Source organism: Schistocerca serialis, chromosome 3 (genome assembly GCF_023864345.2).
Source record: "Schistocerca serialis cubense isolate TAMUIC-IGC-003099 chromosome 3, iqSchSeri2.2, whole genome shotgun sequence".
NCBI classification, from domain to species: Eukaryota; Metazoa; Arthropoda; class Insecta; order Orthoptera; family Acrididae; genus Schistocerca; species Schistocerca serialis.
Window position 1 is genome coordinate 72,981,100 of NC_064640.1, and position 18,039 is coordinate 72,999,138.

General features: G+C 40.0%; 1 protein-coding gene across 3 annotated transcripts in view; it reads right to left on the reverse strand.

Annotated features, from left to right (window-relative positions):
* LOC126469731 (neither inactivation nor afterpotential protein G-like) overlaps window positions 1-18,039 on the reverse strand; it is a 240,592-nt gene that overhangs the window by 15,846 nt on the left and 206,707 nt on the right. For all 3 annotated transcript variants that reach the window (XM_050096932.1, XM_050096931.1, XM_050096930.1), the window contains 2 exons: window positions 8,224-8,407; window positions 1,873-2,101 (listed from right to left, as the gene is read on the reverse strand). In XM_050096932.1, the coding sequence (XP_049952889.1) occupies window positions 1,873-2,101; window positions 8,224-8,407 (413 nt within the window). The remainder of the gene's footprint in view (window positions 1-1,872; window positions 2,102-8,223; window positions 8,408-18,039) is intronic.

Below are 18,039 nucleotides of genomic sequence, written 5' to 3' on the forward strand. Positions count from 1 at the left end.
CGCCGCAAGTCTGCGCGCGCCACCGCTGGCTTCTGGTTTCTTAAGCGCTGGAGTCGCGAGCGCTAGGACAGTTCTGTATTCGCCGCTCAGTTGTATACTCGCCACCGAATTGTGTACTTGCTAGTCAGTTGTGTGTTCATCGCAGCAGAGTTGTTGTTTGTCGTCAGCCGACGCTGACGTAACCGCTCCAACTCGAACTAGACAGATTTCTGTAGACACCGAGTTCACTACTGTGTTTCTGTATCTTCGTTAATAAAGATAAGTACCGAAGTTTATTTAATCAGAGTGTTTGGGGTTTCATCTTTCTGTTCACTGTTCCAGCGGACCGGTCGGCCCGCTATTAAAAGTGTGGCGGTGACTTCGTAAGCCGGTTCTACAGCGAATTGTTTGTCGCTACGAACGCCGCCACAAAAATATCAGTTGTGGTGGTTAATGATTTTTATCATCACTTCTAATTATGCTAGTGTCATCTGCGAACAACATTATTTTGGTAGAAATATTAGGATTTTTTATGTCATTTATATAAAGCAAGAATAATAAGGGACCAAGAACACTGCCATGTGGGACACCTATTTCCAATTTCTTTGCATCTGAGACCCACTTGATTTTCTGATTTGTATGTTCTGTGATGATTTCTACCACCTGAGTTCTATCTTGAAGGTAAGATTCAAACTACTGCTTCACAACTCCCCTTACACCTATTGCCTCCATCTTGTTTAACAGAATTTTGTGATTTACTGTATCAAAAGCTTTAGATAAATCTAAGTTTATTCCCACTACACATTTTTTAGTGTCAAGACTGTGGCTGTTATTAAGGTAGAATCACAGTGGAGGACAATCTACCACACTGATTGTAGAGTCACATTTTGTTGTCAGGGCCATTCACTAGTCCAGACTTCAACAATCTTAGTACAAATTTCAAGGCAAAGATGTAAGTTATCATGATTATTTTCTCACCTGGGAGGGGGGAGTCTTGTACTCTGTCAAATTATTCTCATAATATCATATCTCCTGTCTCATCTTCAATGACTTCCTCCTACTTCCTCTTCTGTAATAGTGTCTTCAAGTTCATTTTCATTGTATAGCCCTTCTATATTTTCCTTCCAACTTTCAGCTTTCCCTTATTTGTTTATTACTAGCTTGCCATCTGGGTGTTTCATACTGCTATAGCTGCTTCTCTTTTCTCCAAATGTCTTTTCAAATTTTCCTGTAGGCAGCATCTATCTTCCCCATAGTCACATCCGCCTACAGCCTTATGTTTATCATTAACTACTCCTGCTTAGACAGTGTGAATTATCTGTTAATGTTAATTTTCAGAGTCTGTATTCCATTTTGCGGTATTGACTTGTTGAATTTTTATGTTTTCTTTTTTTCAACTTAAATTCAATGTCACATATGTTATACAAATATTCCTAGTAGGCTTTGTCTGTTTGACTATATGATCCTTTGTTGCCTTCACTATTTCATCTGTCATAGCCGCCCATCTTTCTTCTATTGTATTCCATTGTCTTGTTTCAGTGATTTGTTGCCTAACATTCCCTTTGAAACTATCAACAATTTCAGGCCACTCCAATTTTCCAGGTCACATCTCCTGACATTCCTACCTTTCTGCAATTTCTTTGGTTTTAATTGGCAGTTCATAACCAATAAATTTTGACGAGAACCCACATCTGCCCCTTGAATAGTTTTGCGGTTTAAAATGTTTGTCTGACCATAATATAATCAACCTGTAATCTTCTGGCATGTCCAGGTCATTTTCATGTATAGAACCTCCTTTCATAAACCTTAAATCAAGTTCTGGCATTGATTAAATTGTGTTAATACCATATATGTATATTTAAAGTAAGGGCAATCCAAAATTATATTCATTACCTGAGGAGATTATCAACGACTGTAGAATTATCTTGAAGGCTACCCATTTTGCATGTGCCTCCAGGGTGATATGCCGTTACAGCTGCTGTGCGTATGATACATTCCAGGTAAAGGAGATCCCGAACATCTGGTATAAGATTACGACACTCAGATAAAACTGGCAAGTGTAGTTGTGCTCCCAGTTTCTGAAAAGCCTTTGTCCTCACTAATTTTTCTGCCAAGTTAATAGCTGAAACATTAATAAATGGTTCTCAGTACACTTAGGTCTATTTTTTTCAGTAAATGAGATACACAAAGGGAACAAACCAGAATGAGTTAAAATTCAACTTACATGGAATTGTTGAAGAATATCCCAGAAATTGGCAAATTTATTACTTGAGAATCACTCAAATTAATATACATACATCAAAGGCAATAGTGGCACAACAGAATACACAGTCAAAGCTCAGGCTGAAGATGACAGTCCAGCAATAGCATCAGGACCAGAAATACAAATATTTGCAAAAATATGAGTAGAAAACAGTAAAGCACTAATAAGATGGAAATACTAAGAATGAGATGAGAGTGCAGAAACTGTTGAGAGAAGGAATCAGTGACTACAGTGGTGATGAGAAAAAACTGAAAAATGTCATAGATTGAAAAGATTTACAGGGAAAAGGAAAGATGCAGCTTGCAATATTTCTTTTTCTTTTCTTTTTTTAATAGATAGCATACTTTCTCGTAAACAATAAAAAGAAGTAAGAATTATATCTCTTGCTGTTCCTATGAGTCCCGGGAAGACAAAATGTCTTGGGAGGAAACCTAACAAATTAAAAATTATTTTTGCTACTGGTTAACTTTTATCAAATGTACATTTATATGATAGTTTCCTGGAAGGCTGTCACCAACAGAAATGTTTATGTGATGGTTGCTTGTAAGGCTGTCACCTACAGCAGTGGAATGTAAACCACATTAAGAAAGTTATTCATAATTTGTGTTTCACATTAGTTTTAAAGCATAATCAGTGGAGATTCTATAAATATTTTGCATACATAACATGTTTCTTTACATTTTGATTGCTACAGAGTTAAAAACAGTTTTACTTACTAATGTGGTGTTTCTTACACATTACTTACTGTGTTTCTTCTCCTTTTTACTTGTTTTGAAGACAACTGGTTTTCCCCTCTGTACTAGCACAGGCTGCAATAAAAAAGTTTGGTTTCACTTCTACTATTCACTTCCCTTGCCTTTTATAATCCCAGCTTTTCCTTTCACACTTCACTTTAAATTGTGGAAGTGAAATCAAGCTATTTTTACACTGCAGCCTCTTCTAACAACAAGGACAAAGCCAGCTGCTATAAAGTTATGTAAAAAGAAACAAAAGTGCCATATTTAATGTTCAAAATCTCAACAGTCAAAAGCAAAATTGTTTTTTACTCAATAGGAGTCAAAATGTAAAAATAGTATTATGTAAGCAAAATAATTACAGGATCATCAATGATGCTTTACCAATAAAGTAAAATGTGTCTGTGGTGGGCCTAAGGTTTTGAGTAGGAATTGCTGGTTGTGTTAGACTCCTGGGATGGAATCACTACGATAGAGCTTGTAAGAGGAGGAGTCAGACAGTTGGCAGAAGCCTTCTGTCAGCTAGTCACTATGATTCATAACGACAGTGGTAAAACCTCTGTCTGCATGGCGAAAGATTAAATCAAGATCTGTCTTGACATTGAAAATGGTTGTTCTTTCTTCTGTTGAGAGATATGTGTTATTGAAGATCGACCTATGGAAGGATGGTGAAGCCAAGAGGTAAGGAATTCCTGGTAGGTGACCAGGGTGTTGTTAGGTGGGAGGGGAGGGGGGGGGGGGGAGATGGTAACAGCAGTATAGTAGTATGGTGGTATGAACCGGAAGAGGTTATGTTCTGTATTGGGACCAGGTTGGCTTTGGTTGGAGGGACTGGTAGCAAAGAACAGTCTCAGCTTTAAGGCTCAGGAGAAGGAGATTAGGCCTTTGATGAGTCCAACATGGGGTGAACGTGCATGTGGAGCTGAAGATGAGGCCTTTGGAGAGGACTGAAACCTCTGTAGGATTGAGGTTTTTGGTTGACAACAATGCTTTGAGTTTGTTTAAGTTCTGGGTCTTGTGAAATGTTGGGCAGGAGTTCTGGAGGATGTGGCAAATGTAAAAGGTCTGCAAGGCAATATCTGGAAGCAATGAGGGGTTGACAAGGTGGGTCACTTGGGTTAGGATAGATGTTGATGGGTAGTGGAACTCCAAGGTGGGAGTGGGATGTCATTAAGTTTCAGTCCACATCTCCTAAATTGAAATGCTTACCCTCAACACCTCGAAAACCTCTCCAGACACTGAACCCATAAATGATCAAACTTATTGACATCCTTCTGCTGCCTTGGATCCCCACTACCCATCAATACCTATAATATCATCAGTGAACTCTCTTGTCAACCCCTCATAGAATGGACTGAGGGCATTTTATTAGGATAAAGGAACTACCGGTATAAAATTTATGGCTAGTACAGATGTGGCATTGTATTAGTTAATGGGTTTAAAATGACTGACAGTTGATGTTTTCTGTCTTTAATGGACTGACTGATTACCATGGTGCTATGAGTGTAGCGCATTACTGGTCTTAAGTGTTATAGTTTCTTTATTGCAATAAAATGCCCTTGCTCCATTCCTACCCACATTTCTTTAAATGGAATAGAATATTTTAATGGAATGACTGATGACATTGATGCTATGAGTGTAACTTGTTACTACCAATAACTTTTTTGGTTTCTTTTTACATAATAAATGCCCTTGATCCTTTCCTGTCCATAATTTTTTATAATTATACTTGTAATCTTTTGACAGTCGTATACTACAACTCTCCAACCTGAAATGTAACAGCTGCAGCTTTATTTCAACATGCTTCTTTTATTGTAATTTTTTTAGTCTTTTCCTACCAAAAATTTTACATATATGTCAGTTAAATAATATAACTTTCAGTAAGCCTTGTCATATAAAAGTTTAGCCTGTCATCATAAGCATACATACTGCCATAATTGTTTACTTTGCACTACGTGCTATGTCACACTGCTTGTATTAGTTTGGGCACTAAAGGTCTGCAAGAATGTAGGACTGTGTATGGTTTATTGACAGGTTTGGGCACTAATGGTCTGCAAGAATGTAGGACTGTGTATGACTTTTTTGACAGGTATGATTCTCAGCTTTACACATTGTTAAGACAAATATCTTTAAATTCCATTTCTTCTCTTATATTTAATGTTTATATCACAGACATGATGACAGGGGTATCCTGAAACATATAATGATGAGGTGTTAATACAAATTATATTGGTGACCATAATGGGCACTACTGTCAGACTTCTTCATAAGAAAGATAGTATGACATATATTTATAATTACTAAGCAATCTCATTGCCTACCTACTTTCAAACATATTGGCAAAGATTTTTTACATATAAACAATAACATACCATCCCAAAATAAGATATTCAGTCAGTCTTAACACGGATTTCATAGAACAAGTAATTGTTCAATTCATGACTCAGATTACTGAAAATTTAAATGACAAAATATGACAACTGTTATTTTCTGTCACCTGTCAAAAGTGTTTCACCATTTCACAATATTCCCTAAGAGCAGCTCAAACATTATGAAACATTATGGTATCAGAGATAAGTGCTGGTATATGGTTTCCAAACTTACTAGCTAAAACAGTGTAGAGTGTTGCATTAAGAAACCCAGGAATTGTACATAATGAAACAACATCTTTAAAGTGGTGAATAATCACTACATGTAGACCACATGGATAAACAAAATGACAAATGTGTGTGAAATCTTATGGGACTTAACTGCTAAGGTCATCCGTCCCTAAGCTTACACACTACTTAACATAAATTATCCTAAGGACAAACACACACACCCATGCCCGAGGAAGGACTCGAACCTCCGCCGGGAGTAGCCGCACAGTCCATGACTGCAGTGCCTTAGACTGCTCGGCTACATGGATAAACACTAGATCCTTTCTCATTCTTGTATATAAATGACAAGAAAACCCAGCAATGCTTCAAAATTGCTGAATATGTAGGGGAATTAGATATATGTCTGAAAATGGAGTATCCCTGGGAATTGTGACAGGTTGCAAGTATTGGCTCTCTGTCCACTCTGATGGATGGAACTTGAAATTATAATAAACCACATAGAATATGAATGTAAAGATCTCAAAAAGCTCTTGACCAAATTACTTCAAATTTTTACAAAATAATCTAATAAACATTCAAATGGACATAAGCTATACATATTTTTAAACAACAATGCACAGTTTTTTTGTTAAAACCAGCTGAGAGAAAGAAAATGCTGTGCTGTGGAAACATGTGGTTTCATTTTCTTTCTTGGGGTTGGTTTTTAACTATGATGGCAGGGCATTTAAATCATTTGACAAATTGTTTCCCAGATATAAATGGGTGTCTTGAAAAGTAATGCCTCTGAATTTTTTAATGTGAAAACTCTTAAAGGTTTTAAAATAAAACAAACATTATTAACAGTCTACACCTTTATTCTCCATGTTCACCCTGGCAATGAACACGTTCCTCCCAATGAGAAACCAGTTTGTTGATACCATTGCCGTGGAATCTTTGACTTTGTTCACAGAGCCATAACCTCACCTCTGCTTCTACTGCTTCATCACTGTCAAAGTGAAGTACTCAAAGGAGTTCTTTAAGTTTTGGAAACAGATGAAGATTGGACGGGGCCAAATTAGGACTATATGAAGGATGATCAATGACAGTGAACCCAAGGCATCGAATTGTTGCAGATATTGTAGCACTCGTTTCCTGTCTGGCCTTTTCATGCTGAAGGATGAGGTGCTCCATGTGTGGCCAGAATCTTTGAATTCAAGACTCAATTACAGCTTGCTGTTTCTCATGCAGTGGCATAGTTAGGTTACATGCAACCATGTTACATACTACAATTCAGAGCCGTCTAGCAGCAGAGGGCTGCAGATCTGTAGCCATGAAACATAAGGATGTAGAATGTTAACAACATTTGTTTTAGTTAAAAAATTGTAAGAGTTTTCACATAAAAAATTTGGAGGCATTGCTTTTCAGCACAACTTCAGATTTTGCTTTTCTGATATATAAATTTACACAAAAATTATATACACAAAAACTATATACACTGCAATGGTCTTTTTTTTTTCTTCCTCACGGTCTGTTTTGACAGAAAACCTGTATATTAGAAAAGTTGTATTTATGGCTTATCAACTTATGATAAGAATAAAACTTTGCAATGTGAGTTGGCTGAAACTTTTTGAGGCCACCCATTTGCATATTAAAACCATGAGAAGTAATGTCATTAAAGCTATTACCCTCACAGATGCAGCAGCTGAAGAGGTCTCTTTCATACCATGTACACAAATGATCCCAACTGATTTACCCATTCAATCAAGATATCATAGTTAAAACCAACTGAGAGGAAGAAAGCAAAAGCACACATTTTCACAGCACTGAAGTAAATCAGTCAAGAACTTTTCATGATTTTTCCTAACAATGATTCCTCTTTATATATTAGTATAATTATTGCAGCTGAAATTTTTCAGACTGGTGTTTAGTATTCTAAGCAAAAGTCTAATAAATGGTTGACTGATGTATGACAGGGTATTGAGAATGTCCAAGAAATTCAAGACAAATTAAAAGTGAATGCTATTGCTTGTTCCTCACACAGTTGTTATAGCATTTAATTGTGTGACTCAGCCAATATAACAGAAAATAACTGCTTTTCTACTGATTTATTCATTTACTAATTCCATATCTCTTGGAGGTGGCTATGTAGAACATATTTTGGTTGAATGAATGACATTCAAGGCATAAAATGACAAATATCTTGGCTTCAGAAGTCAAAGCATAAAATGGCAAATATCTTGGTTTCAGAATCATGAAAAAAGTCTGCCACTGTCTTTTTCAGTTACACTTGATTGTACCCACAAAAGTTAGGAAATATTTGTTCTTAATGAAACTGTATTCTTCAGAGCTGTTTCATATTTGAGAAATAGATAAGTTCAATACGTTCTCTGATTCATAACCTAAACTCACATTCAAGAAAGACACTTAAAACTAAAATTAATTAAAAAATGAGATATAGGTGACTGGATGCTACTTGTTTTAAGAAAATTAAAGTGACTGATATTTTCTTTTAAATTCATAATCGCCAAATAAAAGTGTCTATGAAATGTTGGAATTTTTCTCAGATAAACAACCTAAATAAAGAAATATTAAAATTCTTCAATTTATTTAATTATTCTATTATTATATGGTTACAAAGATAATATACATTTACTGTCAAGCATCGCACCTTTAATCATGCATGGAATGTCATGAGAGTGAGAGAGATAATTTGGTTCAATTATTGGTGGACCCTCTAGGTGTGAGACATTCAGCCAGAGTCTGCCTCTACTCTGAGGTGTGAGACATGTAGCCAGCAGCACAAATCCTTCCTGGCTTGAGTTGTGACTCAGAGGGAATAACCCCTGAAATGTCTAAGAAATAACAAAATGTTAGTATTATTTCATTTACTTCAAAACACAGAGATCTAGAATCAGACTTTTTTCTTCTAAGTATCCACACAGTACTAGAGAGACTATATATAAATGTTGCACATCGATCAGAACGAATTATTCACTTTTTGCATTTATGTAAATTATCATCTTAGCTGGTGTTCAAAAATTCTTAAATTTTCAATAGTGTTTGCATTCATCAAACATTATCAGATGACCAGTGTATGAAAAATACAGGTTAGGATATGTAGCTGTCACCGCAAGACAAAATATTTAAGAATCTTTCATCATATTCTACTATTCACAAGTGCACAGGATCTTGGAGAGTTTGTGGTGTAGAGTGCCATAAAAATCGATATTTGTTCTGTGCATAAGTGTGTTATCTTTGAGGAGAGGGCTTTGGAGAGCATGTTGGACGCTAACGGCAGTTAGCCTCTGAACTTGTATCTGTGTAGACGCTAAGTGTGAATAAATCTGTATATGAGAGAATTCTAGTTGTTTACCTACGACTATACCATATTCCCTCACTGGTGACCCCCGTTTTTGTGTAATACGCGTCCGAGTTACCGCCTGAAGGTTATTTACGCGCCTACCGCGTCGGGTTTCTCCGCGATCGTGAGGGCCTTTGTTCAGCTCCAGACAATGGCCTTTCAGCATTCACTGCTGCCCGGATTCCAGCAACATCTCTCCAGCACTCCTGCCGCCATAGTGGACATGCCGCAAGAATCTTCGGAATCCTTCAGCCAGAACATGCAGTGGGATTCATCAAGTGCCGCCAGTTTCTTCCAACCGCCAACGGTCATGGACTCTGGCTTTGTTAGCCTTGACCTTCCTACGTGTTCTCCACAGAGTGTTGGTCGGAACATTTCTATTCCTGTGTCAAACACACAATTCAATACAGTTCGTGGCGTCGAGCGAGGTTTTGCTACTTTGGAAAATCCAGTAGTGAATTCAAACTCGAATCAGTTCCCGCCACGTGTGTATCCTTCCGCGCCGGCTAGTCAACAGGTGTTCAATGCTCGCCAAACAGCAAATATCACACCGTGTGTGCATCCTAGTGGATGTGTGTGGGATCCTTGTGTTGCTTCTAATCAGGTCAACAATTCTGTGCTGGATAGTAATTACTCCATCACCTAGCAACTACCCACAAGGGCACAGGCCCGCCCCACCTTACTGTTTCTTCCATGCAAGATTCGGGGAGCAAGCTCTCAAATGCCAGTCACCGTGTTCTTACCCAAACTCCAACTGCAGGTAGGCTATGGTGCCACCTCCTGCGATGTAAACAACGGGCACCATCCCACGTTGCACTCCGTTTCGGACAATAACAGTAAGTGTGGTCGAGTCTATGTTCGCAATTTATGATCAGGTGTATGTTTTCTGGTAGACACTGGCGCAGACATCTCTTTGCTGCTGGTTCGCCTAGCAACCAATAAAGTGCAACCACACAAAACAGTACTTCGTGCAGTGAACTTGTCTACCCTACAGTGTTCGGGTTCCACTTTGTATACAGTGAAACTTTTGCCCGAGTGCAAGCTGGAGTGGACGTTTCTAGTGTCAACAATTGAAGAACCTATTCTCGGAATTGATTTCCTCAAGCACTATCAGTTGTCACTAGATTTTGTGCAAAATACTGTGTTTTACCCCTCCCTTAACAAACATATTCCTTTCGCTTTGCCGAGTGACAGTTCGGCTAACACCAAACATGTGTGCTGTGCTAAGAAAAGTGTAAACCTATCCTTGGAGCTGCAATCTTGGACAAACAAGAGGCTAGTGGAGCATGCCAAGACTTCTAAGTTGCGGATGGAACGTATGGAAATGCTGCTGCATCTCCACGACATACACCATGAGTTGGCCTCCACACAACAACGCCTCGCGGCACTACAAGCAGACGACTCGTCGGCTACAGACAAGGTCAGTCCGTGCCAATCTGGTGTTCCCATACCCGCGCGCGTTAATGACAATGTTGTGAACTCTGTAAACTATGTCAGCATCCCCTTTTGTAATGATAGTGTATGCCCGAGTGCTCATGTTCCTTGCGTTCCTAATGGAAAATTAGCTCGCCAAGCTTGTGGCAATGAACTACAGCCATCTGCTGTCCGGCCATGCCCACTCGTGCCTACAGTGCTCGTAGCGGCACGGCCCGCTACCAAGAACCAGTGTACCAACCTCGCCCATGTTAACACGTGTGCGGCCTTTACGCAGCCTACGAGCGGGTGGCACACCTGTACTTCCGTGCCCTCAGCGCCACAGCTTGGACCGTCCGCCACTGCCTGCTCCGCTTCACGGACATCTGACTATCGTGCCGCGCCACGTATTGCAGTAGTCACTGACGGCACAGTTCATCAGTTACGTCTAACCGATGGGCCGCCCATTTCGCAACGTCCACACCGCCTCAAGCCGGAATTTATGAAAATTGCAAAAGAAAAATTGGATGATCTGTTACAAAAGGGAATAATTGAACCTTCTTCCGGTTGCTGGGCTAGTCCTATCCTGTTTGACCAAAAGAAAGATGGTACTTGGCATATGGTCGGAGATTATAGGCATTTAAATGCCTGCACCATCATTGATAAATATCCGGTCCCACACATCGCAGACTTCAATCATGCGCTCGCAGGTGCAAAGTAATTCTCTGTTTCGGACTGTAAGCACGCATTTCATCAGATTCCTATGGCTCCGGAGGACATTGAAAAGACTGCCATAACCACTCCCTTCGGGCTGTTCCAATACAAATTTATGCCGTTTGGGTTGAAAAATGCACCCCAAACGGGGCAGCGTTTCATCAATCAAACTTTATCCCATCTAGACTTTTGTTTCGTATATATGGACGACATATTGGTTTTTGCTTCTACTTTAGAACAGAGTGAGGAACGTGTCCAAGTCGTGACAGATATTTTAGCAGCTGCTGGTATTGAACTGAACAATAAAAAGACTCAATTGCACCAGTCATCCGTCACATTCCTAAGTTATGTTGTGTCATCGGACGGTCTGACACCACCACAGGACAAGATCAAGCCTGTTCTCGAGATGCTACGCCCTCAGACCTACAGGGAATTACGCAGGTTCATCGGAACAGTTAATTATTACCGGAAACATTTGCCATCCGCTTCTGTGGTGCAGGCTCCTCTCACAGATGCTCTCGCTGGCCCACAAACTTCTGGCACCCGCCAGCTACGATGGACACCAGACATGGACAAGGCATTTAATGAACTCAAACAGCTGTTGGCCTCCGCTGTTACTATTGCTCACCCACGGGTGGACACCACAATGTTTATCACTACTGACGCTAGTGACAATGCTATCGGCGCAGTACTGAGTCAGACATACAGCGATGTTACGACCCCCCTGCAGTTTTTCTCAAAAAAGCTAAACAACGCGCAGAAGAAATACTCAGCATTCGACAGAGAACTACTTGCAGTTTACGAGGCCATAAGACACTTCAGAACTGATGTTGAGGGACGAGATTTCTATGTGCTCACTGATCGCAAGCCGTTGGTTCCTGCCATAAAAAATTCTGCGGCTGATCCGCCCCCATGACGCTTTTGTCACATCGATTACATCTTGCAATTTACAAATGACATTCGCTACATCCGAGGAGCGGACAATGTGGTCGCTGATTTTCTCTCACGTGTTGGTGCTGTCACAACCTTAATTGACTTAACGGACCTACCTCGGTTGCAATCGGCAGACCCTGATACCATGCAGTTAATTTCAGACCACAGCTCCTCTCTCCAACCAGTACACTCTACTTTCCCTGGCATATCTGACTTAGTGTGGTGTGATGAATCGACTGGTACGTTGCGGCCATTCACTCCTAAGCCCCTTCAACGCCAGGTCTTTGACAAACTACACACATTAGCACACCCCGGTGTCAAAGCCTCCACCCGTCTGGTAGCTGAACGGTTTGTCTGGAGAAACATGTGCCGTGACTGTCAGTCTTGGGCAAGGGCATGCATGGTGTGTCAACAGAACAAAGTTTCCAGGCACACTTCTCCACCCCTTGGCTGTTTTGCCCAACCTCCAGGCCGGTTTCACCATGTTCATGTCGACCTTGTAGGCCCTTTGCCCCCCTCCGAGGGTTTCTGTTACTTGTTTACAGCTATTGACAGGATGACTTGGTGGGCTGAGGCTGTGCCTATTCCGAACATTACCTCTGAGACAATAAGTTGAGCATTCTTAGATTCATGGATCTCTAGATTTGGCTCACCTGTTTACCTCACCACTGACCAGGGGCGACAATTCGAGTCTTCAGTTTTCTCTGACATATGTAAAATGTGTGGTATTGTCAAAATTCATACTTCTGCATACCACCCCCAAAGCAATGGGCTTGTCGAGCGATGGCATCGCACCCTGAAGTCTGCCCTGCGTTGCCATGACTCACTATGGACAGAGGCACTGCCCTTCGTGCTTCTTGGCCTTCGTGCGACTTTCAAGGAAGACCTCAAGGGGTCCGTAGCCGAGTTTGTATATGGCCAACCTCTGGTTTTGCCTGGAGAATTAGTCACTCCGACCCCACTTCCATGGCCCTCTGAACTCCCTTCACTTCTCGAGCGGGTGCGCTTGCACTGCAGCAAAATTCAGCCGCCACCTCCGGCTGCTCATACACCTCCGCGCGTGTACGTACCACGCACGCTAGACTCTTGTGAGTACGTGTTTCTCAGAGATGACTCATTCAAAGCCCCACTTCAGTCGCCCTACACAGGTCCTTACAAGGTCGTCAAACGCTCTGAGAATAACATGGATCTCCTCATAAAAGACTCTGTAACCATGGTCTCACTCAACCGAGTGAAACCAGCTTTCATTGAGCCTCAGGTGAACCTCCCTTATTCTTCCCCTATTTCTCCCACTCCTGCTTCGAGCGGCCATCCATCTTCCCACACCATGCATTTGGGTATTGATTTTCCACAGCGTGTTTCTCTGTCAAGCACTGCTCCTTCTCCGCGTTCATCTAATTTGAGTGGCCAATCTTTTCGGGGCTTCACTCCTCACAGCCCTCGCAGTCGAACTGCCAACCACTCGGATTCTACCATTGTGTTACCATCTTCGTGTGACAGCTCTTTGTCACGCCGTTCAACCAACGCTGGCTCCTCGTTGCCTTCGGTCACACTCCCTCGTCTGTCAGCTGATCGCGCGAGGTTGTCTCCTGCACAGTCTAGTGCACCTGCCACCCCCCTCTTAGCAGATGCTTCCCCCTGCCATGGCTTTCCCACACCTCCCTGCCCCCCTACCATTGCTCGTACAGGTGCCATCCAAGAATTCACAACACATGTGCACCCTGATGACATACATAAATTATCTGTTGTCGTAGATGGCGATACAGTGTGTGTGGTACTCGCGTGTGACAATATTGAGGGAGGAAGTGCAGAATCTCGTGTGGTGCGCCACTTTAAATTGAGCAGAAGTGCTGCGTGTGGCAATTTGCGTGCCTTTGTTAGGCCTTCTGGCAAGGTGATTCTCTGCCTGCCGGCTGACGAAGTGCTACACCTTCACTCCAGGACGGGACGTCATCTTCAGCCGCCGGCGTCGCTTGCTGACTTCACCGTCGGCGTACCGAGCTTCACCCCCCGGTCTCCTACCAGTCGACCGCTTCCGCCTGACGCAGAAGAACTGTGCGTTACCTTCCTAACTTCTCACCCCCCCCCCCCCCATTCACAGGGACGTACTCCATACTGCGCAGGGGGGGGGGGGGCTATGTGGCATAGAGCACCATAAAAATCGATATTTGTTCTGTGCGTAAGTGTGCTATCTTTGAGTAGAGGGCTTTGGAGAGCATGTTGGACGCTAACAGCAGTTAGCCTCCGGACTTGTATCTGTGTAGACGCTAAGTGTGAATAAATCTGTATATGAAAGAATTCTAGTTGTTTACCTACGACTATACCATATTCCCTCAAGTTTTTTGCCACATATCAAAATAGTGTTAGTAGTGTGTATTTCAATATCTAGTGTCATGAAATAATGCCATCCAGTGTGAATAAAATTGTAAGACAATAAGGAAATGCCAAACTGAAGTGAGGTGTCTACAAATTGTACTAACTGCACATCTTATTCAGTTACTGCATTGCCATGTTGCAGAAAAGTGAGCTGGCATCACAGTGCCACTAAACAGGAGAAGTAAACAAGAAATAAGCATGCCTGGATAGAGAAACAACAGATAGAGTTGAAAAAAAATAAGTTAGCAAATCTGTATGGAATCCCAATTTGGTTTTTCAGAGTACTCTATGGCATTAGCCCCATACTTAGCTTGCATTTACAGTGAATCTCTCACCCAATGCAAAGTCCCAAGCAACTGGAAAAAATGCAGGTCATTTCTGTGTATAAGAGGGGCAAAAAATGGATGTACAATCCCTAAAATCCCTAAAGTTGGTTTGCTGCAGAATCATCTAACATATTCTCTGTTCAAGTATGGTAAATTTTCTCGAGACTGAGAAGCTTTCATCCATGAACCAGCATGGATTTAGAAAGCATTGCTTGTACAAACCCATAATGGTCAGATACAGCATTAATAGTGTCCTGCTTGATGCAGTCACATCATTTAAATATCTGGGTATAACATTGCAAAGCAATATGAAATGGAATGAGCATGTGAGGATTATGGTAGGAAAGGTGAATGGTCGACTTCAGTTCGTTGGGAGAATTCTAGGAAAGTGTGGTTCACTTGAAAATGAGATCGCATATGGATGCTAGTGTGGCCTATTCTTGACTACTGCTTGACTGTTTGGGATCTGTGACAGATCAGATTAAATGAAGTCATCCGAGCAATGCAGAGGTGGGCAGTTAGATTTGTTGTAAGAACCATTAACATAAGATATGAGAAATTGAGGCTCACACAGAGGCATATAGACAGTCATTTTCCCTCACTCTATCTGCAACTAGAACAGGAAAGGAAATGACTAGTAGTGCTATGGTTTACCCTCCACCATGCACCGTAAGTTGGATTGTGCCGTATTGATGTAGATGTTGAATAATAATGAAGTCATTGTTCTCAAGTGAAATGCATTGATTTACATGCTCTCTAAACATATCCTAGGGATGTATAGGTGAGAGATTGTATCTAGAGGATAGTGTATGAAGGAAACCATGGCGTTTTTTGGTCAGCACTTCAGTCTAGTGACTGACTTTAAAATCCCATGAAGGAATGCACACTAAACACTACCTTAAGCAGTTTCGACCATTTTGTACAGTTTTTGTTGTTGATAGATATGAGGTTGTCCTTTGTGCAGCAGTTGTAAATATTTCATTAATGTAACATGTGGAGAATTAAGCCATACTTTGTTGGTCATGCACCATCTTGTGCCTTGAAACAGAAGAAGGTCATTTCCCTCGGGACATGTGATACTTGCAAATGAACTGGCTTTCTCCTTTGTCTTAACAGTTTTACTTCTTTTGAAAATGGAAATCTGTGTTAATTTTCAATAGCTTCTACTTCAAACTGTATTGAACATGTAACAGGATTTTGATAATCCTTCTGCTTAATTTGATTTCATTAATCATTGATTTAATGTAATGGATAGATTATTAAAAACAGAACTGCCAAGATTTTCTCAGTTGGAACACTTTTAAATGCCAGTTGAATATTTGTTCCTAGGCACATGACCATGTTGTACCTTGGAACATGTTTTAACATTCAAAATTTAAAGAAAAGAATTATAAGAATAATGGAAGGGGTAGATAATCACAAATCTAGTAGACCATTGTTTCAAAAAAGGATGATCCTGCCACTTCCTTGCATATATATATACACTTGAAAATATAATGTATTTAAAGCAAAACTTACATATAAAAAGACCACTCATCACTCAAAATCACACATTACACAGCTATGATACAAGACAAAAACGGCATGTACATGTTCAAAGCGACAATAAAAAGTTATTTCAAAATGCCCTTATCCATCCTAGTATCAAACTATACAATGCCTTATCATATACCATTAAACACATACAAAACATTGGTCACTTCAAATCTAAATTGAAATTGTACTTGGTTGATCACTGCTTTTACACAGTAAATGAATACCTACAAAACAAATTTTATCTATGTTAACCCAATGTAGTCTCATTCAGAAGAACATTCATATTTTAACTTTCTGTATATAGCATAATAACAACATTTATTTAAGTATTCATCATTAATTGATATATTAATGTGTGTTATTGTGTACAAAGGTATATTATAGATAAAACTGTTAATATTAACGTAAAATTCCAAATATCTCTTGCTCATTGTGCAGCTGTAGATGAAAATGGATCAACAAATCAACAACAAATCACATGTGGAAAAACCTTAATTTTCCATAGTATTTTTGTAATTTCAGAAAAAAGACTGCATCACACAAAAATTGAATGCCATAATTCAAAACTGGAGTAAGAAAATATATTAAACTTCTGTTACAGGCAAAGATTTAAAAGTGTACCAAAGTACAACATTCCCCTCTACCATATGAGACAGGCAAGATAGCCTCAATATTAAAGCAGAGTGTGATAATTCCAATGCCTAAGAAAGTAGGCACTGATGGGTGTAAATATTACCTTCCCATCAGTTTCATAAGTCATGGTTAAAAAAATCCATTTTTTTAACTACCATGAATTATTTACAGAAGAATGAGAAAACTGGAAGAAGGAAGAGCAGTTTGGGCTACAAAAAATATACAAACATCTGAAGCAATACTGACTTTATAACTTATCTTAAAAGATAGGTTGACGAAAGGCAAAGCTACATTTATAGCATTTGTAAATTTAGAGAAAGTTTTTGTGCATGTTTACTAAAATACACTCTTTGGAATTAGGAAGGTAGCAGGGATAGAATAAAGAAACTGGAAACTTATTTACAGGTGATACAGAAACCAAAGCAGTTGTAAGAATTGAAGCATATGAAAGGGATGCAATGGTTAAGACAAGGTTGTAGCCTATTCCTATGTTCTTCACTCTGTGCATTGAGCAAGCAGAAAAGGAAAATAAGAAGAAATTTGGAGAGGGAATTAAAGTTTAACAAGAAGAAATGAAAATTTGAGGTTTGTCAGTGACAATATAATTTGCTCTTGGCTAGGAACTCATAAAATGTCACAAATTGCTTATGCTTCTGTTGCTCAGATGGCAGCTGCTGCCTGACTGCAGAAGGGAAACACAGACAATACACAATTTAGGAAAGCTGAAAATAGAAGCCTTTGAAATGAAGTGCAACAGAAGAATACTGAAGATTACATGGTTTGAGCAAATGACTAACGAGGATGTAGCGATTAAAACTGGGGAAAAAAGAAACATATTGCATATTTTGAATAAAAGATGGGATCATTTGATAGCAGACATTCTGAAGGATCAAGGAATTGTTAATTTGTTAATGAAGGGATGTGTATTTGGGATGGGGGAGCGGGGGGGGGGGGGGATAAAAATTGTAGAGGGAGACCAAGGGGTGAATAAAGTAAATTAGTTAAAATGGATGTTGGTTACAGTAGTTACTGGAGATCAACAGACTTGCATGGGATAGAGAGTTTCATCAAACCAGTCTTCAAACTGAAGAAGGCAACAATAACAACAGGGCTCACAATGCAATGAAATAAATGGGCTGATGTAAATATTGTGGTTCTCCTTTACAGTCATTACTACAAATTCATTTTTTAA